The sequence below is a fragment of the Fusarium mangiferae genome (assembly GCF_900044065.1).
Source record: "Fusarium mangiferae strain MRC7560 genome assembly, contig: FMAN_scaffold013, whole genome shotgun sequence".
Taxonomy (NCBI): domain Eukaryota; kingdom Fungi; phylum Ascomycota; class Sordariomycetes; order Hypocreales; family Nectriaceae; genus Fusarium; species Fusarium mangiferae.
The window spans coordinates 1,401,007-1,422,936 of NW_024573933.1; the positions used below are offsets into that span (position 1 = coordinate 1,401,007).

At 49.1% G+C, this 21,930-nt stretch overlaps 5 protein-coding genes across 5 annotated transcripts; 4 read left to right on the forward strand and 1 right to left on the reverse strand.

Annotated features, from left to right (window-relative positions):
- Positions 1-164: 164 nt before the first annotated feature.
- FMAN_00461 (putative SOF1 protein) lies at positions 165-1,502 on the forward strand (the record flags this gene model as incomplete). The annotated part of the gene is made up of 1 exon (XM_041822315.1): positions 165-1,502. One exon carries the CDS (start codon positions 165-167, stop codon positions 1,500-1,502), a length of 1,338 nt encoding a protein of 445 aa, XP_041688007.1.
- Positions 1,503-2,341: 839 nt separating this feature from the next.
- Positions 2,342-4,562, reverse strand: FMAN_00462 (uncharacterized protein; the record flags this gene model as incomplete). The annotated part of the gene is made up of 3 exons (XM_041822316.1): positions 2,342-3,214; positions 3,266-4,100; positions 4,228-4,562. 3 exons carry the CDS (start codon positions 4,560-4,562, stop codon positions 2,342-2,344), a joined length of 2,043 nt encoding a protein of 680 aa, XP_041688008.1.
- Positions 4,563-11,077: 6,515 nt separating this feature from the next.
- FMAN_00463 (uncharacterized protein) lies at positions 11,078-12,527 on the forward strand (the record flags this gene model as incomplete). Its single annotated transcript, XM_041822317.1, has 3 exons — positions 11,078-11,082; positions 11,131-11,421; positions 11,492-12,527. 3 exons carry the CDS (start codon positions 11,078-11,080, stop codon positions 12,525-12,527), a joined length of 1,332 nt encoding a protein of 443 aa, XP_041688009.1.
- A 1,033-nt stretch (positions 12,528-13,560) lies between these two features.
- FMAN_00464 (uncharacterized protein) lies at positions 13,561-14,673 on the forward strand (the record flags this gene model as incomplete). The annotated part of the gene is made up of 2 exons (XM_041822318.1): positions 13,561-13,735; positions 13,805-14,673. 2 exons carry the CDS (start codon positions 13,561-13,563, stop codon positions 14,671-14,673), a joined length of 1,044 nt encoding a protein of 347 aa, XP_041688010.1.
- A 1,312-nt stretch (positions 14,674-15,985) lies between these two features.
- Positions 15,986-17,648, forward strand: FMAN_00465 (uncharacterized protein; the record flags this gene model as incomplete). Its single annotated transcript, XM_041822319.1, has 2 exons — positions 15,986-16,727; positions 16,780-17,648. The coding sequence occupies 2 exons, from the start codon at positions 15,986-15,988 to the stop codon at positions 17,646-17,648; spliced, it is 1,611 nt and encodes a 536-aa protein (XP_041688011.1).
- Between the last annotated feature and the right edge of the window lie 4,282 nt (positions 17,649-21,930).

Consider the following 21,930-nt stretch of genomic DNA (forward strand, 5'->3'; position numbering starts at 1 on the left):
CTGGCTCGTGCCCGGAACATTAGTAATCCCGGTCTTATCGTCCGGTTTGACAGGGGTGCTTCAGCGATAACAGAAAAAAATATCCATTGCTTCAGTCCCCGCCAAAATTACCAGCCTCGAGAACAGGTACAGTCAATAAAATCAACTATACAGGGCCATTCGACATGAAGATCAAGGCCCTCAGTCGCCCCGTGTCGGCTCAACAAGCAGCCGGCTCAGATGTTACAAAGCAACCACGAAACCTCGATTCCGCCCTCCATCCTTTTGAGCGCGCACGCGAGTACCAGCGAGCCCTCAATGCCGTCAAGCTCGAGCGAATGCATGCGCAGCCTTTCGTAGGCCAGCTAGGACGGGGTCATGTCGACGGTGTCTATTCTATCGCCAAGGATCCCAACTCTCTTGAGCACTTTGCAAGTGGTAGTGGTGACGGTGTTGTCAAGGTCTGGGACCTAGCCGATAGAGACGAGATATGGCATGCGACAGCTCATGAGAATATCGTCAAGGGTCTAGAATGGACTCGCGATCAAAAGCTCTTGACCTGTGCGGCCGACAGAACGATCAAGCTGTTTGACCCTTACAACACACCTAGCGAAGCGGCTCCTATATCATCATGGCTTGGAAATGGTGCTTTTACCAGCTTGTCGCACCATCGCTCCAAGAACTCGTTTGCTGCTGCTTCCAGTGTGATCAACATCTACGATCTCGAACGTCATACCGCTGCTCCTGAAGTTCTCAAGTGGCCCACATCTATCGACACCATCACCGACGTTGCCTTCAACTACGTCGAGACTTCAATCTTGGGATCATGCTCCAACGACCGCTCCATCGTCATCTACGACCTCCGCACATCTACACCTGTTACAAAGACCGTCCTCAAGTTCGCCAGCAACCGCCTATCTTGGTCCCCTATGGAGGCTTTCAACCTGGCTGCTGCTTCTGAAGATCACAACATCTACCTCTTCGACATGCGCAAGTTTGACCGTGCTCTCAACGTTCTCAAGGATCACGTCGCCGCCGTCATGGATGTCGAGTGGTCTCCCACTGGTGAAGAGCTTGTATCCGCATCTTGGGACCGAACCGTTCGTCTCTGGAACCGAGACCGCGGTCACTCGCGGGATATCTACCACACCAAGCGCATGCAGCGTGTTACAGCAGCCAGCTGGACCCCTGACGCGCGCTACATTCTCTCTGGATCCGACGATGGTAACGTTCGACTCTGGCGCGCTAACGCCTCTCGCCGCGAAGGCGTCAAGTCAGCTCGTCAACGACAAGCCCTAGAGTACAACGAAGCTCTTATCGAGCGTTATCAGCACATGCCTGAAGTTCGCCGCATTCATCGTCACCGTCATGTGCCCAAGGTCCTCAAGAAGGCCGGTGAGATTAAGGCTGAGGAGCTCAAGAGCATTAAGCGCCGTGAGGAGAATGAGCGTCGTCATACTAAGAAACAATTTGAGAGACGTAGGGGAGAGAGAGAAAAGATGATTCTGGCGAGAGAGAAGTAAGGGAGGTGCAACGAGTCTAAATAGTTGCAGCAATGAGAAAAGTTCAGTGGGATTACAAAGGCACGGAAGGGCATTGCAAGGCGTTCGGGTCGTCTATTCATGGGTGGGTAATCTAGATGACTTTATTGAAGAATATACCATTCGTATTCATAGGCAAGCCTCAGGGCAAGATGTCATAAACATTTGACCTTGATTTCGTTAAAGCTGGACATCAGGTAGGCAACAGACCGAAGGAGAATATATATCTAAACGTGAATTTCTTGTAACTATCAGATCTAGACAGTAAAAGATCCCTTTCGAACGAGCACTCAAAACTTTGAGTTTCCCATGAGCGGCATATCCGTCGGCGTGAGCGTCGTGCTGTGTATCTATCCATTCATTCCAAATCCCATCTAAGAATCTCTGTTCAGTCCTTCATCGCCTGCGGCAAGGAGACAGTAGGGATACAACACAACACGTAACACCGTAGGTCGAGACCGACACCTTCCAAATATAAGCTGGTACATGACTCGACCAGAACCGCCCAAATCCATACAATCTCGATCATTCAATATGAGGAGAAACCTTGCTCCCCAAACGCCAAAATGAAATAGCCGATGCGAATAATTGCGTCGCAACATCGGAGGTATCTCTCTTTATCAATCGAACGGAAAACGCCAGCCCTTCCTTTGTTGTTTTGTGTATGATGCCATTCCGTTCCATTGATAGTGTGGATAGTCCCTCTTTTTGCGCGTCATTCGTATAATATCATACCCCGCTATAACGCCAAAGGGAAGAAGAAAAAAGTACATGGAGGAAATGTCAAATCGTAGTAAATATGATGTACAAGCCGGAAATGATTAATGCTGTGGCTTGATGATGCTGTTGCGGGCCGTCTTTGTAGGTTTGTAGTTGGGGAGCTCGTCAAACCAGCCCTGGTCTTCGTTGTATCGGTAAGCATGGAAGTCAAGGCCGTAAGGCTTGGGCTCAATGGAGTAGAGCATGCCAAGAGGAATGTCCATGTCTGTGATGTCCGCCAGGGACAGGTCCATGAAATAGGCCATCAGGACTCTACACACAGAGCGATGTCCAATGATAAGAAGATGGTCTTCAATGCGCTCAACCTCTCGAACCATGTCGCGGAGACGGCTCACAACCTGCAGATAGCCTTCGCCTCCGACTCCAGGATAGATGTAGTTGAGCTTGTCCTGCGCTCGCTTGGCAAATTCCTCGGGCTCCTTCTTTGCGATTTCCGCATATGTCATACCTTCGAACTGGCCCGAGTTCATTTCGTTGAGCATCTCCCAGTTCTTCACATCGTAATCATCGTCGGCCTCGAAATACTCAGCTGTGTCTACGCTGCGATCGAGCATCGAAGTCCAGACACAAAAGTTCTTGTCCTCAATCTCCCGGTACATCTCAGGATAGGGAGGTGTATTGTCACCGGGTACGGGAGGGAAAGTAGCTTGAGCTTTCTTGCTCTTCTGTTCAATAAGCCAGTGCTTACGCTGGTAAGTGATGAAGTTGTGAAGAGCTTGGCCGTAGCAATGGCCGCGCTCGGTAAGTGGTGAGTTTCCACCTAGTCTTCCAAGCTCGTTATCGACGCTCTGGCCATGTCGGGTAATCCAGATCTGTCGAGGAGCAAGATTGAAACTAGCGAGATAAGTGCTAATACCACTGCTGAGGAAACCCTTGAGACGGTGCTGGATTAGTTTTCGCCCAACATCAATCATCTACGATTTGGTCAGCTGCTGATTCTCAAAATCATTACGAATTCCACAAACCTGGATGTATTGCAAGTCGTGCTTTTCCTCATACTCGCCAAGAGGAACATACGCACTCTCGTATGCAGCGACTCGCTTCTTAAAATCTTCCAGTGACTTCTGAGGGTCCTTGTCACGATAGTCAGGACCAGAGAGCTTCAGCCGCATGTTCGCCTCCAGGAGAGTAGGATCTTGACAGATACTCTCAATGAAAAGAATACCCAACTTGGGCTCCCTCTGCTTGATGCGATTGGTGATGTTCTTTCTTCGCTCAATAGTGCTGTTTGTGGCATCGAGAATGCCGACAGCGCCACCTCCATCGAGAAGGTAGTCCAACAGCTCGTCCAAAGTATCCATAGCACACTGCTCACGCATGGCCGCGGCAGTCTGATTTTTGGGATCGAAGAATGTAGCGGACTGGTCCACCTCGGATTGAGCGGCATCATTCAAATCAAGCTTCTCCGGCTCAGCCTGTTCGGGACCAAATGGTGCCGGGTTACCATTTAGCAAGATAGAAGCGGCATGCACAGGAGGATCCATGTGTTCCGGCTCAGGCTGCAACTTTGGGTGGACAGAAACTCTGCGTCCGGCAGCTACACGTCTTCGATTTCCAACATTGAAGATGCGAGAATCATGCTGCTGCCAAGAAAGATACCTTTGAAGCTTCTTGGTAATGTAAGACTTTCCTCGGGCCGGCAAGCCAACCATGACAATAACAAGCTTTGCGGCAACATCACGAGAAGGAATTCTTCCATCAGGTGAGACTCTCGACCGGGTCATGCCCGGGATGTTGAGCGTTGTCGCATGTGGTCGGACTCGTGGTGTTTGATGTCCAGAATTCTGTCTTAGCGGAGGACTATTTCCATACGTCAATTGAGGGGTTCTAAAAGCGGGATCGCCAGTACTAAAAGGGCCGAAGGTGGTGGATATGTGGTTCGCGACCCCAACTGTGGAAAAAAAGAGAAAAAAATGACGGCACTTACATGCGTGGCGAGCTCGGCGCTGTTGAAGTGACGCTTCGCGCATATGTGGGGGTTTCGGTCAAATCGTTTAGCGATCGCAGCGCCACAGCCAACGAAGAAGGCGCATTTGCCGGAGGAGGAAGATGATCATGGTCACCGTCGGCTGGTGGAGGAAGAACCGCGTAGTTATTTGGATTGTTTGGATTCGAGGAAGGGTCTGAAGTTGGGTGTGACGTCGGATTCGAGCTAGGATTCGATGTAGGTGGTAGAGAATCTAAGGATGTCTGTTGCGCCGCAGACGAATGTTGCGCTGGGAGCGCTGGCGAAGGAGGTGATACACCGAGAAGGTTATGCATCACAGATTTTAACAATCCGGACTGTTTTGATTGTCGGCGACCTGCGTCTTAATTTTAGATACGTGTATAGTTGATTGTTTGGTGTCTTGAAGTGCTAGATGCGATCGCGTAGGTATAAGGGGTTCGGGTTATGATAAACAGAATTGAAACAATTTGATTTGATCAAAAACAACAACAAGGTAACAATGGATGTCGAAGATCTTTTGGGGACTCAAAGTTTGTATGAGGAGAAGAAGAGCAACAGGAAAGATTGGATGTGTAGCAGCAGTTGAATGGCTAATAAAGCATGGGAGAATGGCAGGGCAAATACGTAGTCGTTGTTGGAAGAAGCTGTTAAGAAACAAGGCAAGGACAAGGAAACTACCGCCATGTACGTACCTGCAGGGGCCACCGGAATCGCTGAAGGCATCTGAGTAACGAGGGAGACTAAACTCCAAATCGAGCAATTGGCGACAGGCTCTGACTCTTCAAGGAACACGCCGACCAATAAACAATGAAAATCGCCCCAGCGAGGCCCGGCGTAGTGGTCCACAGGGGCTCCTCAGTGGACTTTGGTGTGTGCTTCCTTTGAGGGAGGGGTCCCTCTTCCTCCGCTGTTGTACCTTTCAGTGGCGTCAATCTGTCGGGGTGCTCGGGGCGTCCACTAGCTTCGCTTTCTTGACCTTTGACCGGAGGTGAGTCTGAGTCTGAGTCGAGTCTTGGAGAGGTGAGGTGAACTGAAAGGATGGATGGTAGACTTGGAGGGGCCTCCACCAGGTCGCAAGCAGCCCAGTCCCAGTGCAGTTGGAGGCTGACTTGGAGGTCTTGGGGGTGTCGTCGTTGGTGGGCTCGGTGGTGCCGTGCCGCGACTAGCAGTGGGGAAGAATGCAGGACCCTAAAAAGTTGCGGTAGTGGCGCTGGCTGTTGCTTGCTGGCTTCTTCACAGGCTTAGCCTAAGCTAATGTCGTCCAGGTTCAGGTAAGGTTGGCTTGGAGTGGGAGTGGAGGGTCGAGGGTCTAATCCCGCGGGAACTTGTTGAATCGATGGATGCTGGGTGGATGGTTTGTTTTTGTAAGAGCCCAGGCCCTGATGGAATAAAATGAAGTTGAGGTCTGGCTTGATAGAGATCTTTCCCTTTTTGGAGTTGTTGAGTTTGAGCCCTTGCCCTACTGTTTTTTTCCAGTCTCTTGGTGTTCGGTGTCAATGAGTCGATAAACTCCGTGTGTTGTAACGTTCTGTGTTGTAATTGTGCTGTGCTGTATGCCTCGTCTTCCTATAATCTGAGCTGAGGCTTGTTGCTTCGTGTGCTTGGCGCAGTCGGTTTTTTTCCTGTCTTTTTGCTGGTTGTGTCTGTCTGTTATACGTCACCCAGAATAGGCTGTGCCCATTAGAGGGTCTGCAGATCGAAACGCAGCAGGTTGCAATTATTATACTGGTAGCCTCGAAATGTGTTGCTTGGGTATTTCGGTTGCCCTGACTAGGGTTGCTGGTACGCTTGAAAGAATATCAGGAGAGCAGCAAGGCAATGTGAGGTGATGTGAGCCCAGGTGGTTGAGGGCCCGTGTCGGTGGTTTTATTACCAGACGGGCGAGGAGCTGGAGCCCCGAGTAAATGGCCGCAGAGTCAAGTCAAAAGTCTAACCCCCCCAATGCCCAGACAGGCACTTCAGGCTTTGAGCTAACGAGGTGTGCGGGAAAATCCATTTCTACTGTACCGCGATGTAAATTTCAGGGCCAATGATAACGTGTGGGAATAGTCAATCGTCAGAAACTGTATGTACCTACGGTGAAAGCCTGAAAGGTCAGAAAGTCAAGCCAAGGTGTGTCTGCTGGCCTGGGGATAGTGGCTCGTGAGACTCGTCGCCCTTGGGTGGCGCTGCATTACATTGGATCGATCCCTCGGTCTTGTTTGTACCGACTTACATCTTACATCATTGTACTTTTCCAACCAACCAGCCAACCTCAGCTGTGCATCCTACACACCAACTGGCTTTCAGGTACAGGATGCCCTGCGACTTTGCATCAAGATCCCAAGTCACTTCCACCCCCTTTTGGGTTTCTATACGAAAGCACGTTCCAGGCAGACAACAGGTATAGGCTCATTCTCAACAATATGGTCTGGTTGAGGCACTGTATGTGCATCTTAAATGAAATAACATGTCGGGACCCGAGATCCTTGAGCATATGTACCGCCCAGCTGGGCCTCCTTATGCTTTAGTTCAACACCTGCCAGCTCCTTCAATTAATCATGTACCGATAATCCCGCCATATAATAATATAGCATGGCATGTCGTGGCCTTACGTGTCCAGGACAAGGTTGCCCAAATCTACGACATCTGGCGGTATCACAAATCCGAGATATGCTACATGTATTTTCAACGCACCTCTCGGATTCGTCCCTTTGCAGTAAATCTAGCGGCTGAGTTTCAAGGGACTTCGGATTCACGACTCCGTGGCCATTTTTGGTTCTTTTTGTTAACTCTCCCTGCACAAGATTCCAGTAAGGAAGCTTTTTACAAGCCCTCAAATTCCGCCAAGCTTTTTGGCTTTGAATGGTTCAGCAGAGCCTTTGAGACACGGGACGGTGGCGCTTGGCCCTTGTTGGAACACTCGTACTAATGAATCTCTAACTCACCGAGCTGTCTTGTTGTGCTGGTGCTTGTCTCTCCTGAAGCTGTTGAGGACTGGAAGGGATAAAGCTTGTGAATTAGTCGTCATAAGTCTCATCTGTGTTACAACGCTTTGAAGATGACATGCGCGTCAGGCGACAACCCAGTCCGCCCTGGTGGAACGCATTCTCTAAATTTTGAGCATCTATCACAATTTTCTTGAATAAGTGTGAATTGTTTTCTTCTTCTTTTGAAAGTTCATTATCACTGCAAATAACACCCGTTAAAATGTTTATCTTGCAACTAAAACCTTCTTTGAGTTATACGACAAGTCTATCTCAATAAACTGTCGTTTCTGATGATAGACTTCCCTTACAGAAAATCAGAGCTCAAAGTCCTCCGTAGCTTGGGTCTCTTTCATCCATGGATGCTTTTACCCCTGCAAGCCACACAAACACATTAACTGTGTCTGGCAGTCAACTTGTTCCGGTCTGAGTATCAAGATCATCACTGTTAGAGCGGAAACGAATTTCAAGTGCCTGTAACAATGAAATTGTGATTTTCAAGCTTAAATTCCATGTCTCTCATCTCGAAAAATGTGCACTTAATCCGGCGGTACTTTAAACCCCCGAACCTCTGTTCGCAGCTATGCATGGCACCCCTACCAAACATACACCGTTTTAGACCACATCAGGTCAAGCTCCAATAGTTCTTCTCGCTCAAAGAAGCAGACGCCGCGCTACTGCACGTCCAAGACCTTCTTCTCCAGCGCTGGAAGCTCCTGCAAGGTATAAGATCCTTGCTTCCTTTCACCTCAACCCAAAAGGAGTCATCCCTAGTGCAGCTTTCTCCGATCTCGCCGCGGGGGAACCTTCACAAGCAAAGCGAAGCGAAGCAAGCGATGAGCAAAAACTAAACTCGCATCTGCACATGCATCGCGTTGCATGAGGGGGACAGTCAACTTACCCCTACCGTTATCTTTGGTCTTCTTGCGGTTTCTACAGTTGGTAGAGATGCAGAATTACCCTCACAATATGCGTAAGACTTGGTCGATGTTGCAAAAGAGGCGCCTCATTTTCTCACGGAACATGTGAGATTCGATTCGCGGCTGACCTGTCACCGTCACCGTCACTCTCACCCTGATCTTGCTTTACAGCTCAGCGCTTGGCTCCTTGCTCGTGTCCTTTCATCTCATCGCCCGGTGCGATAGAGGTGAGACCAATAATGCGACAGTCATCTCGCATGAATGCCGTCCAATCTATCATTGCATCCCCTTTCAACTCCTATTCCACTACGAATCATGTTTACCCGTGGGCGCTCAGGCGTCATGAATTCGTCCGTGGGGTCCCAGTCAATTTTTGTCTCCCTGGCGCACTGGCCCTGAATATCATTCGAGCAAAGCCTTGGATATCATAAACTATCAATCAGAAGCCTTCGCGTTGTGCCGCTGTCCCTGTCGTTCCATGGCTTGATACGAGTCTCAGTATGACTCTTATCAATCATGCGAATATTACACGACCGTGGCTCTGTTGACTGCATTTCTTATTTTGTCCGTGTTTCATTCATGTCTATCGAACCATGCATCATGACACCTCAACAAAGGATACTCCTTGTCCTCGACTTTATTCATTACCATTATAAGAGAGCACAGGCCAGTACATACTGTAACGCGGGGATGGTCCCGATAGGTCATTTCTCTTCCTGCTCGGCTTTTCTGGCCTTTTGTCTTATCGTACATGTACCGACTATGGCTGGCTTGCTTCTCGGTGGCCTATCGTCAGTAATGCGTAGGCACCGTTGTACAATGCCCCGTGACAACATGTAAGCTCTTTATGCTCAAACCCTAGCGATCCTATTATCCTCCGACTCCTGAAACCATGTCTTGGTTCAGCAACTATGAGTACGATGCAAGACTGTAGTGTTCTTTTATTTGTTACTGCCAGTCAAACGCGGTCAATGCATGCTCCAGCTAGGAACCAATATTGCTGCTATCTTACTACGTAGTAGGTGAGCCCAGTGTAAGTGCAAAGGTGAATTCGACTGCCGCCGGATGGTCTATCCTGGTCCCGAAAACTGCCCCCAAAGCTCCGAATTATGGCTCCGGTAAAATGCTCTCATCCTAGGCCCCCGAAAGAGTATGCTCGGGGCGTACAGCATGTGACGTTTAGGGGACGTTCAGCCAGGCTGTGAGCTTTATGTGCGTTTGGCATTGTCAGCAGCCCAAGCAGCATGATAGCTCACTGTGATTGACGGAGCACCAAACACTGCCCCTTTATAGTGTATGCAGGCAACCGTCTATCACGTTCACTTGTGTGTCTGGCCCCATTCAGTACTTCATACCATGACTGTAACTACAGCCTTGATCGGTTGACAGCCCGGTATGCCGGTGCATCGGCATCAGATGCTTTACGTGGAGTGATTTCTCCGCATATTCAGAGTATGGGGGATGCAAGATTCAGTTGCCAAAAGAGGTAGCCTTAGAACCTATTCCCCACGAAAGCGGCCATTCATCTGTTTATGGTGATATTCGGGGGCATATCCGAACCAACAGGATGAATCGCTCTCATTTAACATAACGTCTGGTGGGGAGACGCGGGGTTGATATGACATGTTTGTCTCCCATGGTACTTCGAAATAAGTGATTGTAGATGCGTAGCTGTGTATGAACTTCATGTGATGGTTGTTTTGCACTTGTAGGCTAATCGAATGTCAAAGCTCATGATTGCATTGTCATGCTCAACCCTTGGTGTGTTCAAATTGGATGACAGCCATGCTGTTACCTGCCTCACGCGGACGAAATGACTGCCCAATACACATAGCCAAGATTTTGGGTACCAGTCAGCAAGCGGCGAAAGAACAGCCTTGAATCACAATAATTGCCTGGTGTATTGTATTGTCTTACACAATGGTGATGGCACAAGTCAGAGTATATAGGGTAAGCCGAAAGAAGTGGCTTACAGACCCCAAGCCACATATGCAGGTCCCCGCCACAATTGATCCACAGGGTTGACAGAACTTATCATCAACTTCAATGCCAGCGAGTTAATGGGGATACAGGACATTCTGAAGGCACAGTCCAAGTGGACGATACAGAAAAACACGACAACTCCCATGTTGATGTTTCGTGTGCTTACAAAGAGAATTTAGGCGTGGAAAGCTCGATCAAAGCTGCTCGCGATCGCAAAAGGGCTCTGTTTGTAGCAGGCCTTTTGAAGATCCTGCCAAGGCAGTGAAAGAGTTGATTCATTTGGAAAGTGAAAGCGAAAAGCTCATTCATTCGCAGCCTGGAATTAATAAGGATCAACTGGTCTTCTACCTTGGAAGTAGGTATTGTCAAAGAAACCGCTATTCATTGGGCGTTACTGCAGACATTTACTTGACAGTTCCTTGCCAGGTGCTGCCACTGCCAGAATCAAGTGCAGAATCGTTCGCCTCGAATGGTAGCGAAATACGCACAAGACTTGCTCATTAGGCCTCCATCTGATTGCAAGATCATTACTCTTTTGCTTTCAAACACTTATCTATCTCTGATCTTTCATACCCAGAGACTTGTTTTCGAAGCACATAGTAAAGGGTAAGTGCCCACTGCAAATGGTTGTTATTAACCTGAGTTAGTTGGGAACAGTCACTGATAAAAGTGCTCAAACAGGAGAAAGAACGAGAGATAGGTACCTTAGGAGAGTCAGAAGTGAAGAGTGGTGCGCTCTTGCCTAAATTCGTCCCAAGTTGCGCCTTCTTTCGTCACGAGACCTCGCATCATAACAACATTCGTCGTCTCTTCATCGTCTCCTCCAAACTCAACTCTCTCTTCTCAAGACGCAACTGATCTTGGAAACTCCGCCATCGTCTACCGTAATACCGCTGCAACCCGAAAACATCGCGCTTACTTCCATCCGAGTTCTTCACAGGCACGAAGACCACGTTTAGTATGTCGTCAACTTGTTGTATCTGTTTGGGTCGGTAGCTAACCACAGTCAATAGGCGATACCCAGGGCTGCAGATGGATGCAATTCAAGACAACTCGGCGGCCGGGCCGTCTAGTGAGGTCTGCCAAACTCCTGAGCCCGTTGAGGCGTCTGCGCCCACAAAGATCGAACATCGCGGCCCATCTGAAATTCTCTCGAACCCTCTGATCGATGACTTGAAGGAAGGACACACTCGCCGTGGTGTCTTGATCCCCCTCAAAACAACTCAGGAGGTTCGGCAGGATCACACAATCACTCATGCGTACATCACGCGGGCACCTACCAAACAAGCCAACGATGTCATCACGTATGCTATTATCAAGACCCCAAGTGTGCCAAATAAACTATGGATTTGATACTAACTACTGAAACTATAGGGCCTTGCGTAACATGCGACCAGATGATAACAGCGCTAACCCCCTGCCTCATCTGCGCAGATGCTCCAAACCCGGTGATCTTCCAGCCCACCTGAAGACTCAGTTCATGAATGACAGTTCAGTTGGTCGACAAATTCATACAGCCAAATCAACATGGATTTACATCATAATTGGAGAAGTTAAAGATTTTACCCGAGAGGAACTAGTGGAGGTTCTTTCCATTGTTGAAGGCGCGGAGACCGACCTCTTCATCGAGAAGATCCCCATTCCACTACTTGCACCAACATCTCAAATACAAGCGGCTATGTGGTCTGCTCAATTTTGGCCAACAGTATATCGGAAGAACAACCCTTTGGGTCCACACCCTAGTATAGTAGCCCGGGGAACTGAAGATATCAAGGACGACGCCTCCGTATGGATGGCGCTAGCCCATCGTGTTGCTTTACAAGCTAAAGAAACCGGGATCGGCGAAGCTGTCGGAGCTGTGATTGTCCAGAGGGAGGGAGGAAAAGTCGAACTTGTCGGGGTTGCTGGAGATGCTCGCTGGCATCAGGAGTGCGGCCTGCTGGAGGGTACCAGCAACCCCATGACGCACTGTGTTGTTCGTGCTATAAGCATGGTCGCCCAGAAACTTGTTCGACACGAGAGACGAGCCGCCGGCCTGCCTTTCATGGCACCCAATCTCGAATATGACGCATTCCAAGACGGTCCTTTGCTCGAGATAGAGAAGCAATGCTTCGAACAAGAGCATCCGAACAAAGATGGTTATCTCTGCCACGGGCTCGAGCTCTATGTTACCCATGAGCCTTGTGTGTCCTGCTCTATGGGCATCCTTCACTCTCGAATGGGAAAGGCTGTTTTTGCTACACACATGCCTCGCAGCGGAGGATTGAGCTCAGACGATCGTCCGGATGGAGGTGGACGAGGACTGGGGCTCTTCTGGAGACGAGAGCTCAACTGGAGCTTGATGGCCTGGGAATGGGAACGTGATGGCGTACCCAACTTGCCTCCTCTTGACCCCATCACTCATGTTTAGGATTACCACCTCCGAGGTCGATATGAGACTCATCGGCTCCGTTGCTATACACGCGAAGCTAGAGTGACAGCAAAGCTCCCAGAGAGCAATGATAGAGTATTACGTGCCGCACGATACTGCCTGTGGACAACAATAACCCAGGCCGACAACATGATTACGATTATCTACCACTGCCTGGCAGGGTGCGTTTTATGGACTTACTTACAGCTGTTGCATTGGCTGGACAACACACAAAGGGTTTAGATAGCTCTTTACATACCAGGTGAGGAGTCGATTAACAAATATTGGCGTTGGTTTTGTAACAATAGCTTGGGCATGGAGGAGAAAGCATTGGAAGAAGTCGGACGTGGAACTCATTGTAGCATGCTAGCTTCATTTACGCAGCATGACATGTATCAATTGACTTTTTCTTATCTGGAATATTGCCTGCCTCCTGGTTAGGTAGCTTTGCATTGATTCATTGATGTGATGCAATGTAATGTACTTCCGTTACTAAAAGACGGGAGTGCCTGATGTGAAGGGACCCTTGCTCCACGCGCTTCAGGACCTGCCCCTCTTTGTATCCGTGCTTGCACCCTGCACCTTTGACCTTTCAAACCAAACGACCCAACACATACCTTAGCCTTTCTTCGTCAAGAAGCTCGCCAGCTCCGTGGGTCTTTCGAGATTATCGATAAGCAGGGGGCAGTCTTGTCTGTTTGTTGCTACTTTGACCATCAACATGCATCTTCTATGACTAGTTGGCCGCCGATTTCCCTCTTGTGCCGTCGCTTGTCGCGACAGTCCTGGCGTTGGAGTTAACGCTGCATTGACGGCCACCCGTAGCTTCACCCGCTCTGTTAAAGAAGCAGCAGACCACTGCGACAGGTATACAAGCGCCTCGCGACGACCTGCATCTGCACCTACCGCGAGCAGAGGCCCTGTTGACCTATCGATTTTCAACTTTCTCCTCACTACCCCCACGGTCAGGGCTTTCGATCGAGACAGTTGCAGCACCGATTACACAGATTCTCTAGAAGAACACGACGCCGAAATGGTTAAGAAGCGCAATGCCCCCAGTGGTGGTTTCGGGGCAGGTTCATCGTCCAAGATGAGGAAAACGGCAAACGCTACGAAGTTCTACGCTGTCCAAAAGGGAAGGGAACCTGGCGTCTATTTGAATTATGATGAATGTCAAGCACAAACCACCGGGTTCCCAGGTGCGAAATGTGAGTAGCGATCCTACGCAAATGCGAAAACCTAGGCCGCTGCAGACAGATTAATTGACCAATATATAGTCAAGTCATTCCTAACAAGAGAGGATGCCCAGGCCTACGTCGCGGGCCATGAGAACCCATCGGCGGATAGGGACCGCCCGAAGTTCTATGCCGTGGCCGTAGGCCATGTTCCAGGTATCTATCATACCTGGGATGAGACCCAGCCACAAGTCACAGAGGTCGCTGGACCCAAGCACAAGAGGTTCAATACGCAAGCAGACGCGGAGGATTTCATTAGACAGAACGCCAGCCCCGAGACCTGCCGACGTCTGGGTATATCACTTGAGAAGACGCAAGAGTACACTGGGGCTGCTTTTGAACCTGTAGAAGCATTTACCAAAAAGGTCAAGGCTGAGCCTACACGAAGACCAAAAGCTGCACCAAAAGCTGCACCTCGCGCCGAGCCCCATCATGAAAATAACGGAAATGTACTCACGATTTGGACCGACGGCAGCAGTCTTGCCAACGGCCAGGCTGGCTCTCGTGCTGGCCTTGGAGTTTACTTTGGCCCTAATGACGAGCGTAACCTTGCGGAGCGTCTTCCGGGCGAGCTTCAGACTAATCAGCGTGCTGAACTGATGGCGATACTTCGTGCACTAGAGATTGCGCCTTCAACACAGGACGTTGAGATTGTTTCTGACAGTCAGTATTCCATCAAGTGTGTTACACAATGGGGCCCCGGTTGGGAGCGAAATGGATGGAAGAATGCGGCAGGGGGGCCAATCAAGAACCAGGACATTGTGAGCAGCGTATTAGCGAGGATAAAAGCACGCGATGCAGCCGGGTCAAAAACCTCTTTCCAATGGGTGAAAGGACACGCCAGTGATTTTGGAAATCACCGAGCAGATGACCTGGCGAACGAAGGGGCCAGAAAGCCTCCAGTTCCTTGACCGAGAGCTTCCCAAGAAAAATGGTCTGCTACGATAATATAGCTCATCTCTCTTGGAGACGACTTTGGTCGATGGTTTCTAAAGCTATTTGTCGGGTCTATTTTGCCCGAGGTTGTAAAAAGGCCTGAGCTTGAAGGCACAGGTCTATTAACTCTTGCGGCTTGGTGTGGACATTTGGAGTCTGATCGGTTCCCTTTATTGCTGTGGTATCCTTTTGGTCTGTTTTATTTTGTCATGATACCTGCCTGATATAGCTCATATCGGGTCACGAATGAATTAAACTTGTTCATATTCTCACCTCTGCTTACGATAGAGGGTCTTTGAGGTTTTTGTTTTGATGATGAGATTCACGATGATACTGTTTCAAGCTCCTGTTTGTTCAAAGAAGCTGTTATAGTGTCATGGTACGTATTTCCCTCGTATACTTTCCGCTGTCAGTCTCCTGTCATGTCTGTTGTGCGATGTCCCTCATCACAGAGAAACTTTTGATGCGGCTATCAGGACAAATCCAATGGGTCACCTTTGGACACCATTATAACGGACTGGGTTAAACAACACAAGTCTCCATGTGGTCAATTCAATAGCGAGACGAATTCCAGGGCTCTCTGCAAACTCACTTCTGGTAACCTGAGTCCTGGTGGGCAGAGTTCGGAGCCGATGTGCCTGGCATGACTTTTATCCCTGAATGTCTGTGTATAAACCATATGCCTCTATGAACTCTCTATTCGATGTTTCCTAACCATGGTTATAGCCGTGTCATACGCTTGTGTTCACGGTAAATCCGCCCCGTCACATGCGTTCTTGGGACGGTGAAGTTCAAACCTGTTCGACTCCTCTCTTCGGCTCTATTTATATATTTTCTTTAATCCACCAATAGCCAACCTGGTGTTACTTGGTGCTGTCTGGCGATGTCGAGTTGATACTCAACGGCGAGTTAAGCGATTGTCCAAATTTGATCACGATAGGACGATTAGATCACGTTCGACAGGGGTTGAATACCACTTTCTCAGCAACATGGACAGGGCTGTCGTTGTAAAAGCCCCTGGGATTTACTTTTTACGGAATAGCCAGGATATATGCTTTCATACTAAAGAGACTCGCTGCCCTGTTCTCCTCCAGAGTTTATACAATACGACACACTGAGTTTACATGACACGACAGCAATCAAATGACACGGGGCTGCCCGGATGTCGGATCTCCAGTCTTGAGATTCCCTGGCCTACATGTATTTTGTACGGCTCAAAAGAGGATATAATGCCGTTACCGACTGCTCTAGTCCCGGCGGGCACGTTCTGCGAGACAACAACTCAAGATGCGTCTTTTCAGCAGGGTCGTAACCGCTGCCGTCTTGCTTCAGCAAGTCTACGGATTCAGCCCGCGACAAGTAACGCACTTTGAAACTTCACCGAAATCTCGTCTAGCCAAACGGGATGATGACACGACGGGCGTTATTGGGGGCACATTCGACCAACTGATCGATCACGATGAACCTTCTCGAGGCACCTTCAAGCAACGGTACTGGTACAGCCTTAATTATGCGAATGGCACCAATCCCCCTGTCGTGTTCATATCCCCCCTCGATGCTGAGGCTGAACAAGTGAAGTTCTGGTTGCACGATGACTATGTCATTGGCGGTATGATTGCACGACGCATTGGGGCTGTGATGCTGCTGCTTGAGGATCGATATTTCGGTCAGTCGTCGCCATATCAGCAACTCACAACTGAGAATATGAAGTACTATACCGAGGATCAGATGATACGCGATAAAGTATACTTTGCTGAAAATGTCAAACTACCATTCGCGAAAAATGGTAGTGCCAGGCCGGCCAAGGTGCCTTGGGTTCACACAGGGTGCTCGGGACAGGGAAACCGAGTCTTGTTCACGCAAAAACTGTCTCCAGGTACATTCTGGGCAAGCTGGGCGTCAAGTGCACCACCACAAGCGATCTCTGACTACTGGAGGTACTTTGACGCTGCCAAAGCATATCTACCCAAGAACTGTACAGCAGATGTCGAGAAGGTCATTGAGCATCTGGACAATGTCATGCTTAACGGTAGATAGCGCCGGACTATTGAAAAGCGCCATGGTACTAATACACTCAATAGGCTCGGCAGATGAAATCCAGCAAATCAAGGAAGACTTCGGGGCTCCTGATCTCAAACACAACGATGATTTTATGAACCTCCTCAACTATGGACCACAGTCTTATCAGGGCGCTTCTTTACGCATACACGATACGTGGGAGTTCTGCGACTACGTCGAGAATGCCGTTGGTGTTACAGACAAGTATAAGCTTCCAGACTCAGGAGGCATTGGTCTGGAAAAGGCACTGGAAGGCTATGCCCGCTGGACCAAAGAGGTCTACATCCCTGGGAAATGTGTGGATCGAGGTCCCTGGAAGGGGGTGAACAACACGGGCTGCTTCAACTTTGGTGACGCTGACAGCTTGGTCTACGCCAATAAGACATTGGCCAGTTCAGGCATTGCAGAGACGCTGCAACTCCAATGGCTCCTCTGTAACGAGCCTGAAGAGTACTGGCAGACAGGTTCACCAGAGGGTACACCGACACTGGTCTCACGCTTGGTGAACAGGGAGTACTTCAGGAAGACATGTGCGCGTTATTTCCCTCCCGGCCCTGATGGAGAGACCTACGGCCTGGCCAAGGGAAAGACGGTAGAATCATGGAACGCTCACTACGGAGGCTGGAGCGACCCTTCCGCGTATGTGAAGAGGACTGTCTTGGTTGATGGTCTGTATGATCCTTGGCGGGCAGCGGGATTTTCTTCTTCGCAAAGACCTGGAGGTGTGCTCGGCAACAGCACCTACATCAAGCACTTTTTGAACCCCTTGGGCAATCACTGCACAGATACGTATCGCAATGCTGGTACTATTTGGCCAGAGGTCAAGGCCATCCAGGAGGCTGGCATTGATCAGATTGAAAAGTGGGTTGCAGAATTTCCCAAGAATAAGTGAACCTCGGAGGAATGGGAGACGTGGATGTATGAAGAGGCTCAGGGGGTTTGGTGGTGAAGAAAAGGGCGATGAGGAGGTTGAATCGCTGATCGACGCTGCTAGTGAGTCCGAGGGTTTTTGATAGATGATCGTGTCAGCGTTAAGTCGAAGTGTTTTATCTAAGACATGCCAATTAAGGGAGATAAAAAACATCTATTCCCGCGCCTAGAATCTAATCTTGAGCTTGACAATTCATCATTGTCTTGGACTTGCTTTTGATTTCTTCTTGTTCTGTATCTCCTAGACCGCCACTTATACCACGTTGGTTGCTGCATCCCTTGCGTATAACCTCATTGGCTTCTCAATGATGCAAAGCTGCCCCGACTAGTCCTTTCAACTGGGAGAGTCAGAAACATGCATAGATAGTCATTAAGAGCTGTCTCGAAGGACGTACTAGAACCAATCAAGCTGAGTCCAAACAGCCTGAGGATTTCTACCAGTCAATTCCTATCCTGCCATCCCGCAACGTGCGGGCGTTGGCTTGACGCAATTAGGCGCCCTTGCCTTGAACCGTTATATGCAGTGTGTCTCTCATGTACTGATCGAGGCCTCGTATTGGCAAGAGGAACCGTTATCTGGTGGCGCAACAACATACATACAATTCACTCTTGACCAATGCTACGCTATGGAGGCCACCGAGATACCATCTATGTTCAACCCGAAGCCACAAACCCTTCTGTCTCCTGCTAATGTCTAGCTCTCTTAAGGACACGCGGCAAATGGTTTATGAAACAGGGGTCTCTAGTATGAATCGTTGTTACACAGCATGCAACCGTTGACGCTCAGATAACGCACCTCGATCACATATCCCAAGCCATTCCAGAGGCAATTTCCCCTCCAAGTAGTTACTAAAGAAAACTACTATACTTCCTGTTTAATCACTTATCGGCCGGGATGTTTCCGTAACATTCTGTTACAGATGCAAGATTGCGGCTGCATCTATACCAATTGGGTCAACTTTCTACCACGCCTCGCCAACCTTGTGAGGCACACTGAGAGATAATGCGGTACAACCACCAACCATATCGAAGCCAAATATGGGCTTTTTGTTACATTCTACAACAACGTTCGGCCGCGAGGATGCGACATCGGAAAGTTTTGATGTGGTTTTACGGTTCCTTGAGTATGATGTGAGCGACTTTGCCATCCTTGATATGTGCTGATAGACGATCCACCTCCGGCTACACTCCGAGTAGTTGGAGTGGGAGAGAAAACACCTCAACTATCCCTCCTAATCTCTTTCTTTACTCAATTGAATCAACTCTGCAGCAAACGAGGCGTTTCTGAATAGTCATCCTGACATCACACTAATTATAGGTTGCAGCCGGTAGGTTTAGTTTTATGATAACAAGCAACTATGGTGCCATATCCCCAGTTCTAGTCTGTCACTGTTGCTGTAACTACTCCCTTAGTAGTTTTCTACCAGTTATGCCTCACCTGTCTCGGTATATGCAGACCGAGACTCGAGGATTATGTTTGCCTAACTTACCGGGCCGATCTAAGTACTCGGGCCGCTTCTAGCTGGGTTTAAAGCTGGAGAATTAGACTACCAAGTAAGGAAACTTATATGTTTGATCTTATTCGATCGCCCGCGTTAGTTGATCTGCCGTATATCGTAAGGCGAGAACTGAGAGAAAAAATCTCTCATTGTCGTTCCGACTAGAATAGCCTATGTGATAAACGAGCATCCAATCCATACTGAAAACACCATCATCAGAGTTTAATCCCCCACCTCTATGCAACCTGCAGAGCTACGCTTTTCCCCGAACCCCAAGTGTAAGCCACTGGTACGATACTTCGGGAATAGATGCAGCAGTAGTCACAATTCTGCAAAGGGATATTCCTCATTCCACCATGTTTCTGCTATACTCTGTCTGGTAGGGTCGTTTAGGTGCCGTTGGCATATCCAAGACAAAATGGCTGTTGCCGTTGACGTGATATTGGTCTTGATAACCCTAAGTACACCTCACTTACACTTGGCGTAACTCAAACTGCGCCAGCTTCTTTATACGATGGCCAAATGGAGAACTGACAAGCACAATAACACCCAATCCGACAGTTTTCTTTTCTTTTCAACACTGAAACACTTCTCATGGATTCTGGGAAATTAATAGGCCATTGCAAGTTATGTTTATGATTAAACCTGTTTCCCCCTCACCAATCGTCGTCATACGGATAACGCGGACCAGGCCAAGCTGGGCCAAGTATGTATGTCATGTATGAACCGACCAGGAAGTTGCAGTTTGTTGAGTTCATCAAGATAACAACTTACATATTTGTATTTCCCCTTTGGGACTGTTACGCAAAAGCCTGGGGAAAGCTGGGAGGTTTGCCCGCGGAGGCCGCAGCATCCACTGGGAGGGCAATAATCTAAGCAAGCTTACTACATAGGTGCCTCATACTGCAGAATCAGCATGTACGTACTGCGTGGGAGGGCAAAGCCTCATTGAAACTTGCGACTGAGGCTTGAATGGTGGTGATTCGCTTATGCTTGGACGTGGGACTCCAGGGGAATGGGAAGGGGGAGTCTGAGAACTGGGCTGGGCTGGGCTGGGCTTGATCCATCCATTGGATCTACAGGGTCCTTTCTTCCAGTGGAGGATGTCTCTCGCCCACCTCCATCAATGTCTTGAACTCCACTTATAACGAGACAGTTTCTTGTCTTGGTTGTGTCTACGTAAGGCGGCGTTGTGGGAAGAGACAACACTGGTTTTACTCAAACCAAGATCAAGATGTATGAGCACGAGGTGAAGGTATCTGGGGCATGGACACCTGGATATCCCATGATAAAGCCCCGTGAGTCAATGGATGATCGATAGTCTAGGGGAGGGGAAGGACTTGTCAGCGCGTCCACTAACAGGCCTAGGTCATCAGGTACCAACTATTTCTTACTGGAAGCTTGCTTAACCCTTGTATCATTTGGTCATCGTCCTGCTAAGGCCAAGGCATGGCACCCTCTAATTGTAATCAACCATTCTCATCCGACGGGACGATCGCCTTGTCCGAGTCCGTAGAATAGTCGAGATGAAGACAGGCTGTCCATTCTATAGCCTTCGAGTATCCGTTCATCTGTCATTTTAAGAGTCACAGCTTGCGTAATACGCGAGAGGCCTCAGATGGTTTTTGAGGTTTTTGATGAGTTGCTCGATACAAGGATGATAGCGTTGTCCATCATCATTCCCCGCTTCCCGTTAATAAGTTAATTTTGGGAGTGTTCTTGAGTGTCTATCAATCAACACAGTACCTCGCTCTATACACACAATTTAATATCGTCATTGTTTACTGTGTCTTCTTGTCAATCAGTGTCGGTGTCTGCTGCCACCGGAGATCTGCTTGTCAAGCTTGAGGTGGATCTGCACGCAGAGCAGTTTGGTATTGTACTGTGCGATTGTGCCAGTGTCTCCAATTGCCAGGGAGATCCAGCGGAAGACCGGCCATGTAGCCCCGATAAGTGCGAGACCGGCGCCGATACTGTACGGACCGCATGGAGAAACGACAGAGTAGCCGTGTAAAAATCTCCTCAACCGCACTGTTTTGCGCCGACAACGGGACCCACTCGGCCCTGTAGGTACATCTCGGATCAGATACCAGCCCCCGCCACTGGGAATGAACTTGCAGACTCGCCAAGCGACTGAACCCACACCACTAGGTACCTAAGTTACCACTTCTCTACCACCATTTGCCTGCAAGGTCAGTCCCAGTCTCCACGTTTTCACACACATTCTGACCAAAGTGTGGAAGAGGGACTCGCTGGGTTAACAACCGACCCCGAGAGGCCCAGCCAAGGTACAGAACAAGAGCAATTCATCACCCGCGAAGCTACTACATTAGCACAGTTCAAAGTCATCTCAACCAGCAAATGCCTGCACTGTCGCTTATGCTGTCTCTGATCGTTCATCTCCACTACCTAGGTAGGTACACCAGCTAGTAACAGCCTCTCCTGCTAGCCCAGACCAGACAGGCCAGACAGACCATCTGGAGACTCGGCGCATCAATCAAGTCAATCAATCAATCCCATCCATCTCTTTGCCTCGCTACCTACCTACCTACCTACCTATTCTATTTCTCCTCATCCTCTCTTATCACCATCATCATCCCTTCCTTATCCCCCTCACTATACGAAAATTGTAATCTCCTTCTTCTTCCTCACTCGCCACACGCACACCTACACACCTTTTAGCTGCGAACACGCACCTGGACCAGGGGTATTTGACAGCACAGGACCCTGACCGTCTCGCCCGTC